This window comes from Syngnathus typhle, linkage group LG6, assembly GCF_033458585.1.
Source record: "Syngnathus typhle isolate RoL2023-S1 ecotype Sweden linkage group LG6, RoL_Styp_1.0, whole genome shotgun sequence".
Taxonomy (NCBI): Eukaryota; Metazoa; Chordata; class Actinopteri; order Syngnathiformes; family Syngnathidae; genus Syngnathus; species Syngnathus typhle.
In genome coordinates, this window is record NC_083743.1 from 379,976 (window position 1) to 401,326 (window position 21,351).

Here is a 21,351-nt window from a genome sequence, read left to right on the forward strand (position 1 = left end):
ACCTATCAAAACTGCAATCATCCAGAGATAATATCTTCTTTGGTCTATCTGCACTTTCCGATTTAATTTCCTCCATGCCCTTGACATCCAGCGATAGCATTAAGATGAAGCACATACAGTAAAGGGAGTAGTTCGCAACACTTTTTGATATATGACACCGCCGCGCCTAATGTAATGTCATCATTTGGAAATTAATGCAATCGTTCTTTTGTTTAGGTTTTTTTTTTCTGTTGGGAGGGGGCGAGGGGGGCGTTAACGATGATGAAGGCGGATTGTGGGTGCGTACATGCAAAGGAGAAGCAAGTCGTGTTTGTGTGTCGTGCTGTGACGCCTCCCGCTTGTGTGCCAGAATGACATGCAATTACATGCGGGTCCGGCGGGGGGGAGTAGGGGGGTCACTCAAATTACTCCGTCATTTAGCCGCAGTGTACGGATGAGAAAAGCCAGCCACCACCTCATGCTCGCCCCCCCCAATGCCACATCAAATATCATGAAATCATTACCGCAATAAACATGGAAATCTGTTTACTGATTAGCAACAGCCAGTCCCTTCCTCATCTCTGTTATCCCTCTAGAACCGCCTTTTCCTCTGGGAAGACATTCACAGGGAAGGAAACCAACCCAAAAAAAATTGGATTCCCCCAAACTTTTTGAACGAGGGGTCACATTAAGTGCGTAGCCAGGTTGGATTACCTCAAGGGGTCAGTGCCTCCTGCAGCTGCCCGTCGCTGTCCGTCATCAGGACAACCGGGTTACCAGTCTCACTAAACTCTTCAACTCACTGAGGGCCGCCGTCGAGCACGGCTCAAGTCGAGCGGGTGCGAGAAATGAAGTTACGATTTGTTGACCGATGTTATAACGATACGGCGGAACCTCTTGGGAAACAGTAATTCTGTAAATTAAAAACGACTTTTAATAGTTGCATGACTTGATAGATAAAAGAAAAAAAAGGAATGTGTCAGGTATAATTTGTTTTCCTTGCAAAAGATTGTATCGCATTTTGTTCCCCTTTCAGCTCGCCTGTTGGAGTTTTTTTTTTAAAGCATTTCTTTTGTAGGTGTAAAATGGTTTTAACCTTGGAGGCGGTTTGTGCTCTTGTCTCAGAATACTTTCTTCCTACCAACAACTCAAACATTTCCTCTTGCCTGCGTCCGCTGGCAGCGTGCCCGGCGGAAAGCCTTCGCAGATTCGCGTTTGCAGAGTCGTAACGTTATCGATAAAGCCGCATTTCCTTTCGTTTCATTCCCTAAACGGCACGAACTGATTAGCGGCTGCGGGGCTGCCTCTTTAGCGACGACGTGTCTTCTTCTTCTGAGCAGAGCAAAGCATCATTGGGAGTCATACTCGAGTTCCCTCGCCTCGCCGCTTGTGTACAAAAGCGGCGTAGCTAAACGCGATGCACTGGGAGCAATTATTTTCATTCGTTTTACTCTTTGTTGTCTGGCGTTCGCGCCGTCTGCCGAGATACGACAACAAAACGCACGACGACAACAAATGTCTTCACATGCAAATTACCTAACGGCGGCGACTATTTTCTCAGGAATAAAATTGTATTCATAGAGTGCCAATGCACAGCAAATACGGAATATAAATAATACGGAATTCATTTCATTGACAGGGGTTTTGTCCTGAATGACATTGGCCATTCGGGAAAATCCAACCATTTCCCCAAAACGGCTTAAAAAGTGCAGTCAATCAAACAATATTTTGCACACACAAATTAATTTGGGCAAAATCAATGCGAAAATAGCATCTCACTAAAACGATGAACAAGAAAAACTTGCCAACCAGGGTGTTTACTCTCCATCAAGTGTCTTGGGTGTCATTTGTTTTATTACACGGTATATTTGACTTCTCTTTAAGCTTCTGTGGCGGGAATTCTGAAATGTTAATAAAACCTTGGCTTCAAACAACTCACTCCTCAAAATCATTCGGAAAACTTCTATCTGAAGAATGAAAGAGGAAGAGAAAATGATCAAAACCAAGACATGCTGAACTATTTAAACATTTTGGACGGCGTTCAAATCCCCGAACAATTTGGAAAGCCGTCCTAAAAAAAAAAAGAAAAAGACTGCTATTAAGAAGAAAGCTCAAACAATACAGATTGATAAATAAAAGAGAGTGATGGTTTTATTCCAACAGTTTCAAGACAGGCATCTAAAAGAATAATATGTCTCAGCCTTAGTTGAGTTGACGCGCTCATCTGGAGAGCAGTACATCAGCAGAGAGCCATAAATGCCTGTTTGGAAATCTGCTGGGATGTTTATGCGAGCAGCTGAGGGGGAACAACATTTTGAACACTTCTACAAGTCTTCCTCGGGGGGGGGGAGGAACATACTCGGTTATTTACTGTTCCCGGCCCCCGAATCGTAATCAAGAGCGTCGAGCTCCCCGGGCGACCGAACGCCGGGGTGCAATCTCCCTATAAGCATAAACACACCCATAAATTCAAACGTGCCCGCCGCGGTCGCGGGGGTTGAATTCCTCGAGACGTTTTTTTTGGCACTGAAATATACGGCCTAAAAGAAACGGATGTGTGCTTTCATCACAGTGTGTGTAAAGTTAAAACGCAATGTAATGTTAAAAATATATTCGGGTGTATAAAAGCCAACGCCTGCGAGGAAGCAATGATGCTGCTGCTGTTGCATGTTATCTTTCATATCAGATTAGACAGACTCGAAAGTTACGATCTCTACCTTTAAAAAGAAAATTATAATCATGGACACGATTAACTGCCATATCTCCTCCATTGACTGTAATCCATTATAATTTGAACTGTTGTAGTGGTATAAGAACCGCACAACAGACTTGTAAGATTGTTTTCATTTGATGGTTTTGGTTACAACATTTGTATTTTGGAAGTTTTTGTTTTTATTGTCTTCATCATGTGAATCAAAACAAATTACAACAATAATGGTCTTTGTAATACTTTAAACTACTCCTCAGTAACTCCATATTAAGTTTTATTTTTTTAAAGTAGCTTCAAGAGTCTTCAAGTCTAAGTGCATCTTGTGCGCTGAAGGCTCACTTCCTATTGCTATATACAAAGTGATTAATAATGTTAATGCATGTGACCCTTTTCTCTTGAATTATTCACGTTACCTTTTTATGGAGTACTGCATTATTGGATAGCTAACATACATTCCCATCCACTTGTTCAGATCTGCTCTCTGTATCTTGCTTATAGGTTGAGATTTATTAAGGAATTTGAAACTTTATGCATTCAGGTCTACGCTTAACGCAATACACTTGCGTCCGCTCAGAGTCAAAGTCGGAAGATGCGTATTAACCTCAACATGCATTGTTTGGGTTTTGAAAAGAGAGATGTCAACAATTGTTCATCATTAGCCGCGTTGCATTGCAGTTAATAAAAGCCGCTCGCTCGAAAACTGCTAAGCTCGAATATCATTGTCGCAATTTCAGGGTCATTTGCGTAGTGCGGTTTTGGTATGCAGGGGGCCGGGGCGTGCGACATCCGCCGAGAACCAGGACCCTCGCTGACCCCCGTCTATAATTCATCCTGTGGAATAAGGGGCCAAAAGGAAAGCCACCCAAAAAGAGGAGCGGGAACCTTTTCGCTTTGTTGCATGGCACCGTGACCTCGTATTAAAGCGAGGTAAGAAAAAAAGCCAAGAAATGGACATTAAATTTTAAGGTTTTGTCCCGTGAGATCGTTTTGAGCGGGCTCTCGCCTTTATTGCTGTGTGAAGCCCGAGTGTGTGCGCTTGAAGACACTTCATGAAGACATTGCAATGTGTGTGTTATCAAATAGAACTTACCAGATGTTCCAATCCAAGTTTCATGCTCACGGTATCCCTGCAAGACACATTGACAAACTGTAAGTAAAGTTCACTCGCATAAAATGATGCCATTTTTCATCGAGCATGCCGCTCTCCTTTCGATGATTCAGATGCAATGAACAGCGCCTCTGCTGGATGCAGGCAAGTACTGCACTATACTGTCATATCAGTATTAGTTTTTGAGTAATTATTAATTACATTAAAAAGTATGTCTGATAAACAGTGTATGCCGTGGAATGGCAAGTTGAGAAATTGTGTGCGTGTGGGAGGTTGGGGAAGGGAAAGGCAAATTGGCAGTAAATAATAGATGCAATTTTGGCATATTTCAAATTTGCAGCAGTGGAAATCAAAAGATCAAGAGAATACAAACAGCCTCCGATCCCAGCACCCCCGACCAACTCTGGTCCCCATTACTGACAACTGTGTGTGTATGTTTGTGTGTGGATGCACGCGCACGAAAAGAGAGGAAGGCTTATCGACAGGCTTCAGTTGCTAATGCAGCCGGCAGCATCACAGTGTAAATCTATACCATCTCTAAAATTACACGCTGTCTGATACACCCCCCCCACACTTCCCCTTCCCTCCCCAAAATCCATCCATCTATCCATCCATCACACCGGACTCTATAAACGAGGTCATTCCCGCATCATTAATTTCAAATAAGGTCTGATGGAAGAATATGATAATAGCAAGATTGATTAAAAAAAAAAAAGGACGATGGGGAAGAAATGGAGAGAACTAGCTTGCGCACCGCAATGTTCATTACCCCAAAAAGATGTCTCGTATAACATAAAATCTTCAATAATACACGGAAAAGTAGTTCACAACATGCCTGCAGGTCATTTGATTTTATCTAAGAGTATTTACTAGGTGCTGCTGTTTTGGTGAGCAACAGACTTCAAAAGGGCTCACAAACTGACGTCATTGCAACTACAATACAAACAAGTGTATGGGACGCAAGATGAGAAATTGCTTCACGGACCACAAGATCAACTTTAACACAGTAGGTGCTGCTGTTTTGATTAGCAACATTGTTCAAAAGAGCTCAAGAGTGTTTGTGTGTGAGCGGTAATTACAATTATATCTTCTCCCCCCCCCTCCCCCCCGAGGGACGACTATGTGTTTATTTGTTCAAGATAGACAGATCGATGGATAGATAACTTCCCTTGAGGGAAATGAAGAAAATCTAAGGCAGCAATGAAAGTGAAGGGTCAAAAGGTAACCACGAAAAAAGCCGTTTGTTGCTTATTCCGTCGTCTCGGCAGCACAAAGTCGAGCACTTAAGGCCAACTTCATCGGGGGCTGTAATTACATTACATTGTGACAAACACCCCGCCACATTTATTATACATGGCGGGGCGCGCGGCGGGCAGACAGCGAGACATTTGTTACCGTGGTGACAGTGTGTGTAATCCGCTAATGAAGCGCAATTAGCGGGGAAACAATCGAACACAGGGGAGACACGGACACGCTCCAATCCCTCCTCCTCCTCCTCCTGCATCCTTTCCACTTTCTTTTTGCAACATATCGTTTCACGATTAAAAACATCACGGCATTTAATCAGGCTTTCTTTTCAAACTTCACGGTGGGGGCCAGCTAGGCAGTCAACACGCTTCTCCCGTGTTCAAAACATCATCTCATCTGATGAAGTCTTAAGGGAGCAAACTCTGTTTCTCCTCATTCTCTCGCTGTCCTCACCCCTCCCTTTCCTCCTCGGTGCCTTCCACGCAGCGGCGGCATTGATTTCTGAATTAGGCCACAATATTAAATAATTAATATACTTGCCGTGATTGATGTTTTGCATTAGGCCCATATTAGGTTATCAATCAAAATCCACTTGGTTTAATGTAATAATATTGAAAATGTGTCAGTGGCTGTTCATCCAATTTGTAGCGGAGGCAGGCCAGATCGGAATGGTCGGTGTAGCACAAGGCCTTGGGAGACGTGGCGGCCTTGCTCGCTTATAACAATTACGCAGCGGGACTCGGCATCGGAGCAGAAATAGAAGAGAATACACCATGGGAATTAGGCGGGCGGAGGAGTGCTATGGGCTAAATGGCGATGTTACATCATGAACCTTGAAACATTCGAGTGTGCCATTTCATGACATTAGTTTGAACTATTTTAAGTAATAATCACTTCATTGACAAAACAGTATAACAAACGCAACTGCAAATGGGATAAAGTCATATCCACTTATGGTAAGAAAATAATAATAATAATAATTGTCAACATTTTTCGCAATAATTTGACTCCCCATGTCTGAAAGAAATTAAGACAAAATGACTGCAATGAGCCGATTCACTCAAAACCGATCCCGACTCTTATGATGCTAAACATCAGGGGCACACGTAATGCTAAGATAAAAAAAATTAAAGCAAAGCAGTTTTTTTTTTTTTTAACAAACAGGAAGTGACCGACTAAGAGTGCTGATGTTAATTACTGTGGTTAATTAAGTGAAGTTGATCAAACAAACTAAGCAATGTCAAGGTCAATATTGACCAATTTACCACGGTGCCTTCCATCCATCACACTGTCGGTACTTTCCTGCTACTGCCTTCGCTTTTCCTCGCTAGCCCATTCATAGATTTTTTTTTTTTTTTTTTTAGCCTTGATTCACACTAAACTTAAAAGTCCTAAACTTGAATTTTTTTCTTTGCGCAGAAATACTGCCTGTGTGAGAGAGTCGATTGGTGCTGACAAGCAACAATTCATGAATCGGTTGAGTTATCGCCGTCTTTGTTCATTTAAAAAAACATGTGGTCTAAAACACAGAACACTCTAATCTTTTGATTTTGAGGTTGTAAAGTGTCTTTTGAGAGCGCGGGGGAGCCGGCATCTTTCCCAAATGATGTCATGGATATCAGTGTCACTGTCATGTGGAAGTGGTCTGGAATTCCAAATGGGGGGCATTTTGAATGAAGAGGTGGTGAGCTAAGAAATTAAGTTATAATGAAATAACTGAGGCCTTCATACGGAGACATCATTCCTGTGTGTGTGTGTGTGTGTGTGTGTGTGTGTGTGTGTGTGTGTGTGTGTCAGCCACCCCATTTGCCACAATCAGGCGACTTGTCAAGCGTGTCATTGAGAATTCATGTCGTTTGACTGCTGATATAACGACAGGCGTATTTATTGGAAAGTCGATGGACACACACGCAGACGCGCGCACACACAAGCGTGCACATTTGAATAAAAGAAAGCACGGTGTAATAAACATCCCCCCCCCCCGCCATCAGTGACATGTGCCTTTTAGCAGCACAAGGCGAACGCTTGATATGAAGTAGTCGAGGGACGTGATACAAAAAGCCCGGTGTGCCCCTCAGGCTTGATTGCTATCGCCGCAGTTCCTTTTAAACGTGGCTGTCATTTGAAATTGAAATGGCATTCTTGTGCGGGCGCTATCGTGGCAAGCTCTCGGGGTTTATGTCGCAAATAGAAAGGATGGTACACACAAACACACAAACAAGATGGGCAAATGTCAGCAAGGGGGGGGGGGGGGGGTTGGGGGGGCTATCAATTCTCCGTGCAAGACCTGAGAGGAATAAGGACTGTTTGGTTTTTGGACCTGATGGTATTGTCGGTAAGAGCATGATTGAGATTTATCACTGAAGCACTCTAAGTTCCCCCACCCTAAAATTCAGACAATGTTTGAAGGTCGACGGAAATTGGTCAATTAAATTGACAGGCTGATTAATCGGACAGGCCCTAGTTTGGGTAGTGACGATATGATGAATAAGATTTTATTTTTTGGTCCCTTATCACATGCAACATTAAATGTATAAATTACAGGCTAAACATTGGACTGTTCTTTATTGTTTCACTTCACAATGGAGAGACAAGCTGTCAAAAATTGTCTAAATTCCACCGAGTAAGTCTTTTTAATCGGTTTTAATCGATTAACCCGCGGTGGCATTAGATTACGTTGTCACGCGGAACACAAGAGAACCCTCGTTGGCCAAGAAAAATATTTCCTGTAATTAAGTCTTGACCATCGCAGCAACTTGCATATTTGGAGCAAATCGATGCAAAGGCAAAGAATTTTTTTTTTCAGCTTCATAGAGTGAAAGCAGTAGCTCACAAAAGAAACCGCAAAAGGGGGATAACGTCGGAGAGCAATCCATTTCCCGGCGGTTTCTTCAATAGCAGGCGGCCGTCTTTCATATCGCCCAATTAGAGGCTTCCCTAATCGGAGCGCTACCTCTCCGTTATTGAGAAGCAGACAATGACACCACCCAACATTCTGCTCGCAAAGTCTGGAGATTGCTGCGCTCATACACAAAGAGCAAAGCGCCGCTACGGAGGGGTGGGATTTTTGTCACTGTTAAAATCACATGTGGAAATCTTTTGGCTCGCCAGAAGACTGATGGGGAACAATGGTGGCTTCGCGCAGCATCTGTCATGGCACAATATAAAAAGATGATCTTGGCATCAAATGGACAAAAAAAAAAAAAAAGGAGGGGGAGGAAGATGAGAGAGGGGGGGGGGGGCAAGAAGGTTATTCATTTGCAAATCAGGCCCTGGCGCTCAGCTCTATTTCAAGCTAGCAGTGGGTGCCAGGAGTTAACAAGGTAATCACTTTCAATCCTGCCCTTCAATTGGACATTGTACCCTCAGCCCGAGAAGAGCTTCTGAAGGAGGGGAGAGCAATATGGCTGCACAACTCTGGCGTATGCGCAGACGCAATACACATTCTGTATTGGCACACATTTATATGGTCAATAAATACAATCGGACGACAAACTGTTGGAGAACTTTTTCAGCAACTTCCTTTAAATATATGATTGAGATGCGCCGAGAACATGAGCAGTGGCGCCTTGGCAGACTTTTAGAGTTTGAATTTATTCCATGGTCAAGCTCGTGACTCAATTTAATCACATCTAAAGAATATTCCCAATTGAAATTGATTCATATTTTGTTTTTTTTACACGATATTTGTCAGAATTCTGACAACTGAGTCATTACAAAATATATATAACAAATAAAATAATAATATTTTTCGTTCCTTTACACTTACAACAATAAAGTAATGATTAATGGCAATATTTTGCAGATTTTTTTTTTGATGGAGCAGTTGTCTTATCATGTAATGTGTTAAAATAAATCCAAAAATATAAACAAAAATCGGGCTGATTAACTCTCATCAATACGAACCAAATTGATATGGAAGCGACAGCTAGTCTGACATTTGCGAGTCCGTGACATTTTCCTCTCATTTCTCCGCCCCTTCCAATTTCAACATATTTCCATTTGAAATCCAAAAAGACTGTTACAGGTGATCTAGTCACTCTGCATGACAAAAAATGGCAAAGCAGCAGCTAGGACCAGCCTACAGAGAAAGAGGGGGGGGGGGGTAAACAGTACATGCAAAACGGTGGCATAAAGCTAACCCTGTCCTAATCCTTTCCTCCTCTCTTTGGCTTGTGTCAGCTGTAACCGGCTGGCCTGTGAGGCAGTTAGCCGCGGTTAGCGCCTGATTTGCATAATCAATATGACAACCTTATTTTTCGAATGCAAACAGGATTTTGTGTGTGTGTGTGTGTGTGTCGCTAGCCTCTGGCCAGCCTCAGTCATGGCCCTCTTTAGTCCTAATTAGATTAGGTGCGATTATCCCAGCTCTACCTTACAAGTGTACAGGCAGGATAAAGTGTCCACAAAGACCGGGCTGTCACAGCGACTCGGCTCGGCTCCGGCGTGCAGGTTATCGAAGGTCTGGCGAGACACGTCGCATACATTGTTATTCATTTCATCTGCAAGCCGTGCCTTTTGCACTTTTCTTAGCGCTGTTGCTACTCCTGCCGTGTCACGTAATCGCTAGCCCGGGGTGAGTCTTTCTTTCCGCCTGCCTGTCCGTCAGAATACAAAGCAACGTGGCCCCGAGCGCTCGGCGGCCTGCGGGGTGAGCGCCGGCGTGTACGCTCGTGCGTCTCCCGGACTTGAAGGAAGGCGCGGCACAAAGACGGCGGCTGTTTCAGTGCTGGTCAAGTTGCTAAAACGGTTTGGCCTCAAAGCACAAGCGTCAACTGAAATTAATCTTGATTTTTTTTTTTTTCAGCAATAATAAAGTCAACTGGAAACATGTCACCAAGACAAAGATACACGTTTGGATTCAAGCACGGTCGCAAACAACATTTTGGTATTCAAATATTAATCGGGAATTCTGCTGAGACATTCTGACGTCAACTCCCTTTAAAAAGAAAAAAAAGTAATATTTTATCAATAGCAAACTCAGTCTTGTTATTTGTTTTTCTGGAGGAAACTGGTCTTTTGCTATAAAGGCTTGAGTGAAGTGCAGATGAAGAAGCCCCCGAAGTGGCGAGAAAATGAAACATTAACAGTGTGCCACAACAATCTTCTTTTCAACGCCGGACCAAACAAACCCACAACCCTTTTTTTTTTTTTTCTTGCGAGAGAAAAACATATTTTCGCCGACAAGCGCATTTACATAATGCTCTAAATCAGAGGCGGCCTGTCGTGTTTTGTGCTCATAACCCGGCCGCGTACGATCTTGACTTCGGAGCCGTAAACAACCGCGGCGGTGAGGCCAGGCGAGATCTTTCGCAACCTGCTCTATGAAAGTCCAATTGCATAAAACAAAGTTTAAAGAAGAGGCGACGAAGGTATACACGGATGCAAAGAGACGACAGGAGAGAATAAAAGAGGGGAACAGGGTAATTGGATTGGGGAGGCTTGTGCGGTTGTGTTTTTCATGCATGTGTGTGTGTGCACGTTTTAGGGGGGCAGAGGAGGAGGGGGGGGGTCTGGACTTCTATTTGGCCGGATCTGGTCTCTGTCATCACGCTCCAGGCCTGGCTTCTCTTCGTGCCTGCAGCAGGTCTCCAACACATCAACACACTCGGACACACACTCGCAACGCTAAATGTGTTAGCGCTACAAATCGCCAGCTAGAGCCAGTGTGTGTGTGTGTGTGTCAGTTTTTTTTTTTTTTTTTTCCCCATGCAACTATTTGCATACTCCTTTAACAACTCACTAAATGGTTAAGCAGATTACAGAGCGCACTAAGTGGATTGTCACAGCTCGCTATCGCTCACTGGGGGTGTCTCTCCTGTGATTAAAAGTGGCCAGATAAACCCCCCCCCTCCCTCACACACACACTTCGTTCATACACAGGCACAAGTGCACATTTGGACGGGTCATTCATGGCACTTTGTGGTACAAAGTCACTGCAAAGACCATTAAGACAAACATATTTCCGGTGTAATGCAAATAAATATTTAAAATATTTGGTTTGACAGCGGCAGTGCACAATTGAGGCCATTTGAGGGATGACTGGCTGACGTTCTTAAAATGATTTCCTAAAGCAGCACAGGTTGAATCTGAAGCTGCGCGTCGTGCACGAGAGAAAATCAAAAGCAACTTTTGCTCATTATTATCTTCACGGCAAAAGAGTATCTAATGGCCCAAGTCAAGCGCACAACTCAAGCGCTTTTAATAAACAAGTAAAACGACTCATTGATTTGATACACTGTGAGATTATCCAAAGGTTCTGAAGACGCTGTTTGTAGTTTCATTTACCTCCCCAAAGCAACACTTCTACAGACACAGCCTCGAGTCCTTTACACAACACACACAAACACACAAAAAACAGCGGTCACATCCATACCACCCGTGCACATGGGAGAGGATGCCGCAGGCTTTGGCTACCTACTTATATACAACGACAACAAAAAAAAACACACACTTTGTACACTTACTGTGTATTACCGACACTAATGAGCTGATAGATGTTGAACAACGGCAAAGAAGCAGGCAATTTTTTCCTCGGTGTGAAGCGAGGAGGGAGTGAAAACCAACACAAACTGTGTGTGTGTGTGTGTTTGTGTGTGTTATTTTGTTTTCTCTGTGCCTCACAGCAACGCGTCTTCCAGAGGTTAAAGCTGAGAAGACGGCGCAGCGCTAGCCAAGCGGAGGCCTGAGGCTCCCGCTGAAACCCCCATTGGCGAAGCTGGGTACTGTTCACTTTCATCGAAGAGAGGGGAAAGGAAATAATGAGAGCAATCACTGAATGGGATCAAACGGGAATGAATGAGAAATCATGTTCGGCCCCAAAGCTTTGGAATGTGAAAAACGGTAAACGCCGAGGCGATTTCACAGACATCAGAAGACGCTTTCATAAAATGGAGACTCTCGGTTGGTGTCTTTAACCTAAAGCTCATTACAGCTACTTTTGCATAAACGGGGGGAAGATGTCCGAACCACTCGGACGAGACCGGGAAAGGTGGATCTGGCACAGAATAAAAGTTCAGCTTAATTGGGAAAACCTCATGATTGAGGATGAGGCAATCGCCCGAAGGTTAGCATAAGTTTTGAAAAAATTTGACTTCAGGTGGAGAAATGTGATGGAGGAGAAAAAATGTAAACTTGAGGTTGTACAGACTCGCCGATTTGTCAACAACTAATTCCACAATGATAGCGTGATCTCGACTACCCCGCTACTGTTTTTTTTATTTTTTGCCCCGGCTCCCTGTCTCGTCTAAAAACGCCGCGAGTACAACGTGTTTTCTTTTACACTTAACCTGTCTGCAAGATTCAGCTCACCATTACGTGCATGTCAAGTCAACTTTATTTCTATAGCGTCCATCCACAACGTCTTAAGGCACTTTGAGTGGGTCACAACTCATATATTATATATATTGTATAAAAGAAAAACATCAGAAAGCACAAGGAAATGGAGGCAAGGGGGAGAAAAATTCTCTCTCTAAAGAAAAATCTCGAATAGAACCCAGACTCTGTGGGGCAACCATCTGGCTCGACTGGTTGCTTTGAGATGAGGGGGGAACGGCGGGTAGAATGGGCACGACAACAGCTGTATCAACAACTAATAGTCCCATCGTGCCAATTATTGGAAATGATCAGCGGTGGCGCCGTAGCAAAAGGGTGCGGCGAGTCGCATTCCTCGGTGATCCGCTTGCCTTTATAGATGCGATAAATAGCAAAATGTTTTCTTTTGGGTTTCCGACTCCCGTGGCGTGATGTCATCAATGTTGTCGCCGTCGCCTCTCCGTCCTCGCATCCCATAGCGGATGCGGCTTGAAAACAGCCAACTAAAATGGGACGTTTGATGGAAATGTTATAATGATATCGTTTTCTAGGATATCAGCCATGCCATTTATTGACACGGGCCCCTTTGAAGGTTTGCCGCCTTTTGCAAGCGCACACTTGTTCGCACAAGTTGGAAAATGAAAGAGGATGAACGCACGCGTGTAGTTTAGCACATGTAATTAAGTACGTGCCACCAATGTGGTGATTAAGATGGCCATTAATAAAAAATTGGGATGTGACTTAAAGGAAATCCACCACTGACGCACAAATACAGAGCCGGGGGAAAACAAAAGACGTCCGGCCTCGCTGGCGCGCACCGGCGCACCTCCAATCACCCACTTAACCCTTCGCCACTGGTGAAAAGCAACAAGATCTCTTAACAAGAGCTCGTCGTTTCCAATGAATTTTGCATGAAAACACGCCGGCGGAGCACCAAGTTGCCTGCTGTCATACGAGAGGAGCGCTAAATGTTTAATGACGACAACAGCGCGTGCACAACACTGTGGGTTGTCAGGGTGCCGCTCTGAACCCCCCACCCGTCCCGCTTTCATCCTGACAGACTCTCCGAAAAAGCTCCTGATCCCTCGCACCTCCCCTCCCACCCAGCAAGGAGACCTGGATGGAAATGAGCTTGGAGTACTACAGTGTGAGCGCTGTTTGCGAGCCAAGTGATACAGATCACGGGGGTTTAAAATAAGACCGCCACCCCCTCCACCCGTCCCCGACATCACCATTAGACGAAGACGAGAGGAAATGAGGGAGAAGACAAGGTGGCGGGCGCAGACAGGATGCACATCTGCAATCCTTGAGTTGAAAATATTCCTCAAACATCTGTCAGCTGTCTTTCTTGGGCGAAAGGAGCAATTGTCATCCTGCTCATCTCCCGTGGAAGCGTGCGAGGAGCATCCACGTCGTCCCGGTTTAGGTTCCCGATAACGACGTGACGAGGCCCACAGACACACCGGCGAGTCAAAAACGTTTACCATTGAGTTTTTAAAAGGGGGAGTTTGCAGCATCAAAACTGTTAGGCTGCACGATTTTGATGAATCTAATTCAGGTTTTTTTATATATTTTTTTTTCTATTATAATATTCCTATATTATTTTATTATTACATTATTTATTTTTTATTATTAATATATAATACTATTATTTCATATTACTTTATTATTTTTTTCAACGATAGGTAATTTGAACCACATCTAATCTGGCTACAGGTGGTTGCATGCAACACACGCACAGACAAACAGATTCACACACACGCACACGCGCACACACACACCCACACACACACAAACCTCGGAAGTTCATATGTGCGCTCAAATGAAGACAGGCTCAAGCGGGGTCAGCGATAAAGAAGGAGATTCCTATCGCCGCTGAAGGATATTGAAGCCTTAATAAGAAAATAGATATAGTCGCCTAGCTTAACATTTTCTTTGATAGCTTTATTTGTTTTCCTGATAGCCATCGAAGAAAAGCAATATATAATGACAGCAAATATAGAAGCGCTATTCCTTTAAAAGAAACGGCATGCGTTCTGAAAATGAATTTGGGAATATCGAAAAACGCTTTAAGACCTCGGTTCAACGGGCCTCGGGAGATTAAAGGTTTTTCTTTGGCTTTATTCGCTTCCTAATTCAAAAGGAGGACGACACGAGCGGTGATGCGGCGAGACGTTCTGATTGGCTGAAAGGGTCCACAGGGGGATTTTTTTCATGACACGCCGGATGTAAACTCAAATCAATGATGCAAAATGCCACCTGTGAAAATACAAAATTAATAACACCAAAAAAAAAAATCTGTGGCCGTTGGTATATTATATGTAATTTAGTCTAATTGACTCTGTTTAAAGTCTGTTTAAAGACCAAATGGTGGCTTGCTGAGCTCTGGCGGTGCTCATTAAACACGCCGCCGCACACGGAGTTGGCACCGTGTTGCATATTTGAACGACTGTGGGATTTCTTCCATGTCAAACGGTAGCTCAGGCTGAGCTGGTCAGCGTTAACATTTGATATTAATTATTTCACTAGACATGCGGAATGCGACTTTAACAGGATGCGTAGACATTCTTCCCGTGGAGTGGAACCTCGTTACAAATGTCATTGTTCACGGACAAGTTACGCACAATTTTTTGGGAGGGGGATGACTAGTTTTGTACTATTTTTGGAACTGGCATATTAAATGCTGGACGTAGGTACAACGGTTGGAAGGGCTCAGTTGCATCTGTTATCGTATTCCTACGAGATTGAAATTTATTGAGGTTTGCTAATAAATTGAGATTGGCTAGACAGTGAAAATTTCCATAAAGCACCCACTTCGGATTGATTTCAACTTGTGAGTTCAGTCCTCCCACACCGATGTGAGGCTGAGCAGATGGTGCGCATCACTTAAGCACACACATACATCAATCAACGTTCAATCTGACGTTTTAAAAATGGCCGAACTCATTCTGTGTATGGACACACACACACACAAAAAACAGGCAGTGTATTATTTTCAAACAAGGCTATTGTTCAGCTATGCGTAACCCGAATAGAAAAACATCAATAGCCTCAAAACAACTCCAAATATATTGTAAAAAAAATATTTAATAAACAACTGCAGTTGAGCAAAAAAATATATATAAGCATGGAATATTGGCGAAGAATTAAGGATGCTATTCTGGTAGTTTGCCCTGAAGCAAAACAACCTGTACGCTTGCAGACCTCAATGAAAGGTTGCAATCTCCCACTTTTTTGTCCCAAGACAGACACACTAAAGGCACCAAAGATGCGGAAAATCTTATTATGCGGCAAGACTTATTGCGGGCAGACCAGGAGCGGCAAAAGTTGCAAACTTGAACAAAGTCGCTAAAAATGGAATAACCTTCGACTCCTCTATCACCGTGTCATCTTTTCTTACAAGGGGGAACTGGATCAGATTAGCTGAAGGGTGCGGGCCCATGCTTGATTGCAGAAGGAAATTGAAGGAGAAAGCAGTGATGGGTAAAAGGATTGAGTGACGGATGGATGGAAGGACGACCAAGGCTAAGCTTAATATTTGCCCTCGGTTATATTCTGCGTGTTCTCTATGGAGTGGACATTAGGACTAACACGGGAGCGGTGAGTTGACTGGCGCGTGTACGTTTGCGTGTCGCGGGTTATTCATCACTTACGTCTTTTTCTCCGCCTTGTCCTTGTTCTTCTCTCGGTCCCGATCCCGTCCCTTGTCTTTATCGCGGCCCTTATGTCGGCTCCGGGTCCGCTCTCTGCTGCGGCTTCTTCGGCGGCCGTGGCTTCCTCGGCTCCTGCTGCGAGAGCGCCGGTGGCGGGAATGAGACCTAGAAGACAGACGTTTTAAAAAAGTTTCAGAATCATGAAAGCTAGAAATGGTCACCAGTGTTAAGATATGAGAGGCCAATATTATGTATACAAATATTTGATCTATTTTTTAGAAAAAATAAATAAATTAAAATATATATATTTATATTTATTTTTTTATTTTATTTCCAGATTTATATATTTTTATATATTTTTTTAGAAAATAACCAGATCAAAATAGCCACCGAATAGACTGCGGTCCAACTTTTAAAGTGAGCTCCAGTCGGTTCCGATCTTCAATCGGGCATCACTCATACTTTTAGTTCTCTTTCACGCTCTCTGTGGTTCTCCGTCAATACTTTTGACAATAACATATAGACGATATAATAAAAGAATTGATAACATGACCCCCCAAACCGCTGGAAAAGTAGATTAAATCGACAGCCCGGCTGTCTTTGCGGAGTCGTTAGAGGAGATGGAGGCAATGTAATTCTTGTGACTGTCACCAAAAGGCTTCCCTTAAGCGCTCCGCGTTCATTTTTCACTGTGTGGGCATAATGTCACGGTTACATAAAATCAAACACACACATACACACACACGCTGCGGGGATATAGCCAATTAGAGCTAGGCTCAGAGGAGGACCGGTCGTCGCTATTGATCCCGTTGCTGACCCCCCTGGTCTCCGAAAGATTTACAGTTGGAGATTTACTCTCTGCATAGTTGTACCCACACATGTCAACAGACATAAAAAGCGAACATGAAGCCAGACAGAAACATTTATTAATAATAATATTAATACTTGCTTGATTTCAAGCAAACAATTTTATCAGTGTGCCGTTTGCGGGCCATCGTGATTGGAAACCCCGGTAGAAATCAGCTGCTATCGTTATCTTCCATCATCTATCATTTTATTGATTTGTCTATAAAAACAGTCAAACCTGCTGTCCACAAGCTTTATTGCTTCCCCCCCTCCTTTATTAGTTTGCAGTTTGGGACATCCACAGCTGTCTTTCTGCCGACAGAAAACTAATCATTTTCTTCAGACGCCTGTCACCGTACAAACAGACAACAGTCTGACAACTGTTGCGATCAATTAGGAGCCGAGGAGAGCGTCGCCGCGAGGACGGGCTGCGCTATTTTGAGGCGATTCGGGTGGGGAAGGTTGCAGTCGGGGTTTTGGTACATCCAACAAGACAGAACCGAAGCTTAAGTCTACGGTGAAAAACACGATTTTGGACGCATCTACTTTGGGAAGAGAGTCGTTTAAAGTGCTCTGATTAAAGCAGCAGAAAGTTCGGATGTTCTAGTAAGCTTTTCTAGTCAATGGACTATTTGGGTTATTGACAGGTTGGAGGTCAAATTAATAAAGAGAAAAACCCTTGGCATTATTTAAAAAAATATAAATAAAAAAAAGTATTTCAAAAAACAAATTAAATTTAAAAAAAATAAGAAAATACAAATTCACAATCACAAAAATCGGACATTTGAACAGGGGTGTGTAGACTTTTACATCCACTGTAAGTTACCAAGGACTTGTGAATTGAAATAAACTGGAATGCTCGGAGGCAACTCCAACCAACAAACCCCAAACTGGTGATTAAGACGAGCTTTTCCTGGACTAATTGATTTCTTCAACTTTGAAACACTTCACTTCATACTCCTCTCATTCGATGAATCCTACTTTGCGTGCAATTACTTTCCTCGCACCTTTTGTCGAGACGCAGCTGAGCAAAACCGCAAGCGTGAGCACCCATTTTAATCAAACATCTGATCAAATTTGATCGAGTGTGTTTATCAGTGTGCACCAAAGCGGCCGTTAAGATTCACAGAGAATCACAGCTAATGGGAAAAGGGAAAAGAAAAACATTGGCATTTGGGGTGGGGGGGGGGGGCTTCGGTTCGGAGTCTCCAGGCGAGATAATTCATCAATGGCGCAAACAGACTTTGGAATGAGTGACTCTGTGTGTTGACAATGCCTGTGCATGTTTGTAATCAACAGTACATGAGGGGGGGAAAAAAATAGGACAGAATCGCAGCGTTCCAAGCTTTCGTCTTGCATTGAGCGCCAAGCAAACTGCGGCCAGAAGCCGCAGATGCGTTCAACACAATCTCCGTCTCTGTTTCTCTCTCCCCCTCCTCTCTTTTTTCTTCCCTGTGAAGAAACAGCCCACTTCTGGGGGTGTGCGGCAAATTAAATTGACTGTAGTTAATAGAGTGAGCCTGTGCTGCTAAATGTCAATTTCCTGACCAAGTCCTTCCCCTTGGAGAATGATTAGCTAATTTAAAGCTAGGGATAAACGGGCTAATGCAAGGCGAGCACAGATAAACGTTTGCGGCCGGACCTCATGCCAAGTCTTCCCTCCGCTTTACATTTCATTGGCCTTATTATCTCCGGGGAAAATAGGTGTCCCTGTGGCCTAAACATATTTTCATTTCTAATAAAAGGCCCTTGCTGTTTGAGCCCCCCGATCCCCCATCACTGGCTTGTTTCACCATTCCCCGCCTCGTTTTTCGCCATCTCCATTAAATCCCCACGCTGCAATTGGCCGGCGCCGTTTTTCCCGGGGAATTATCAATCGAATAATTATGCGGCATGTTGGGAGCCGGGCTAACGCTTATCACCGCTGACCCCCCCCCTCCCCTCGGTGGGTGCCGGGATATGATCCCTTCACCGGAGCCCATTGGGGTAATTACGTGAAGCTGGATGGTGGGTTACCCTTATCAGTCAGCATTCTATTTCTGTATTTGATTGAAAATTGGACATTAATGGCAGAGACGCGATATGACGCGTGTCAGATACAGGTGAACGCCTCCGCTGGCATCTGACCCCCGGCCGAGTCATTATTGATACCGAGTAGGGTGCCGAGCGTGGACAGAGGCGCGCAGCAATTTCTTATCTTCAACCAATTTCTGCAGAATTCATATTGTTTCCTCTTTTCTCCATCGACAATCAAAAAAGCTCGAAGCAGCAAAGTCCGGCACTGTTTGTCCAGATATGCTGACATAATTAGAAGAACAACAAATCCAGTCAAGTTCTTACAGACGCTCTGACCGAATATTTCAGTGACCCGAATGTGACCAGGAAGCCCTTGAAGAGTTTGAGAGATGCTTTAAATGAGCTCACAATAGTTTTCAATTAAAATGATTCAACGTTGGCAGGATTGCGAACGTGACATTTATTTTCTACTCTACAAGCACATTCGGAACTTTTGATTGGACAGCTGGCCATCCGATGTTTTTGGACTGCTTGTTTTCTATACGTCCTTAACCAATACACCCTGATCAAGCACAATCATCTGAGTAAACAAAACACAAACTATAGCTCGCACCAAAAAAAAAAAAAAATGCTTGCTTGGCATCAACTATAGCAAACAGTAGACAAACTGAAAAAAGAAACGGGCCACATTTGAAGAACTTCATTAACGCCGAGTTATTTCCACTGACGGCACACAGCAGCTGTTTAGTATTCCGACTTAAAAGTCACTTTTTGTTTTTCATCCCTGGCATTTCAATGTGTCTAAAAAGCACCTTGAGTGAGCAATGCGTATTCGCTGCTGCCAAAAGACGCGGAAAACAGCTGTTCCCGCCTGACGCTGCCAGCTGAACGGAATGCAAATATGTTAACCATCCAGAATTTATTACTTTTGAGTGCTCTTCAAAAGCCACAGCAGACACAAGTTTAATTTATGATATTCCTCTAATTACGAGAGCTGTTGAAATCATTTCCCAAGCTGCTTCCTCCTTCCAAGCAGTCGCATTATCCCTTCCCTCGGTTCACGGCGCACGCACACGCGCCCGATACGCTGGCTGCAAAGTAGGTGATTGTGAAGACAATTAAGACGGCAAAGGCAGAGCATGAAAAGATCCACAGAGATGGTTTTTTTTCCCTAACCCTCCCCTCGGTCCTCCCTCCGCGTCATAAAAGCAATGTTTAGATTTGTCATAATCGGCTGTTTGCTTTCAATTTAAGCAAGCGTCAACACAAACGTCTGCAGTGCAAGGCTGGCTGGCTGGGCTGTGAAGCAGAAATGAGACGGCGGGCGGACCACCCACCCAAATGCGCACACACACACAGTTACAGACACAAGGTCAAGTCATTTAGCAGAGTTCAAAAAGCCTTTAGATCTATACGAACCTACGCCGGGCAGCCGACGATGAGGGCAAAAGACGAATTTGTGCCGAAAGACGCTTTTAGTGTGTGCGTGGTGATTAGCAGACGTCTTCATCGGCGCATATGCCGAGCGTCACTCAGCCGCTCTGTCGCAATCCTAAACTTGGCCGTCTGGTGGGCGCCCGTCACCTTTGACCCGCGCGCAGCCAAAACTTGACGTGACACCCATTAGCAGCTGGAGATTTGGAGGCGTGGGCCGTGAGGTCAAGTGAAGGTCACGCTTCGACTAGGTGCTAACTTGCCAACTCGCTCACAGTCACTCAGGCCCGACTTTTTCCAAACTCGCCTTTCCCAACTTGCTGCCGCCATCCGTCACAGCCCTGACACGATTAGTTATGGCCGGTTAGGAGAGAGATGTTATCGGTTGCCAAGATGTCCGTCTAGAAAACACTGGAAAAGATGGCGGCTGGGAAGGTGGGGTTGGGAGAAAAAGCAAGTTTTTTTTTTGCGCAACGTTCCTGGACCTTCACCTTAAAAGTACCCCGATTTGCTGGTATCCGTTATTATCATCTGTTTGCAATCATAAATTAATTAATGCATAAATAAAGTAATTAATGAGTAAATAAATAAATACATAAACAAACACAAAATAAATGAATAAATAAAAAAAATAAAAAATATATAAAATAATGAAAAAGATCAAATAAAAAAATAAACAGAATAAATTTCGGGATATAGAGAGAAAGCTGGTTCCAATCAGCCGGTGCGCACCTTCTCCACTCGGCGATGTATTTTACTGCCTCTTGTACACGTTGCGTATTTATGAAGTGGCGCGAGATCTGAGGGCCCATAGCAAAACAACCTTGTATTGTTTAAACGTGGACTGTTGGGCCCCGTCTGTGTGCTTAAGTGATTTAGGAACACGCTCACAAGTGCGGTATATATATAAAAAAAAAAAAGAAAATCATAAACGCTGAGACAAACCATGCGAGTAGACTGTAACAGGCACCAAGGAAGGGGCCGACAAAAAGCAGACGTGCATTCCACTACTAAAAGGAAACTACACTTAATTAAACACCCAA

The 21,351-nt window shown here is 43.8% G+C and overlaps 1 protein-coding gene across 2 annotated transcripts in view; it reads right to left on the minus strand.

Moving 5' to 3' along the window:
• Positions 1-21,351, minus strand: part of LOC133155291 (serine/Arginine-related protein 53-like) — a 67,129-nt gene that overhangs the window by 36,718 nt on the left and 9,060 nt on the right. For both annotated transcript variants that reach the window (XM_061280498.1, XM_061280496.1), the window contains exons 4-5: positions 16,013-16,177; positions 3,780-3,816 (exon numbers count right to left, since the gene is read on the minus strand). In XM_061280498.1, coding sequence (XP_061136482.1) covers positions 3,780-3,816; positions 16,013-16,177 — 202 coding nt within the window. The remainder of the gene's footprint in view (positions 1-3,779; positions 3,817-16,012; positions 16,178-21,351) is intronic.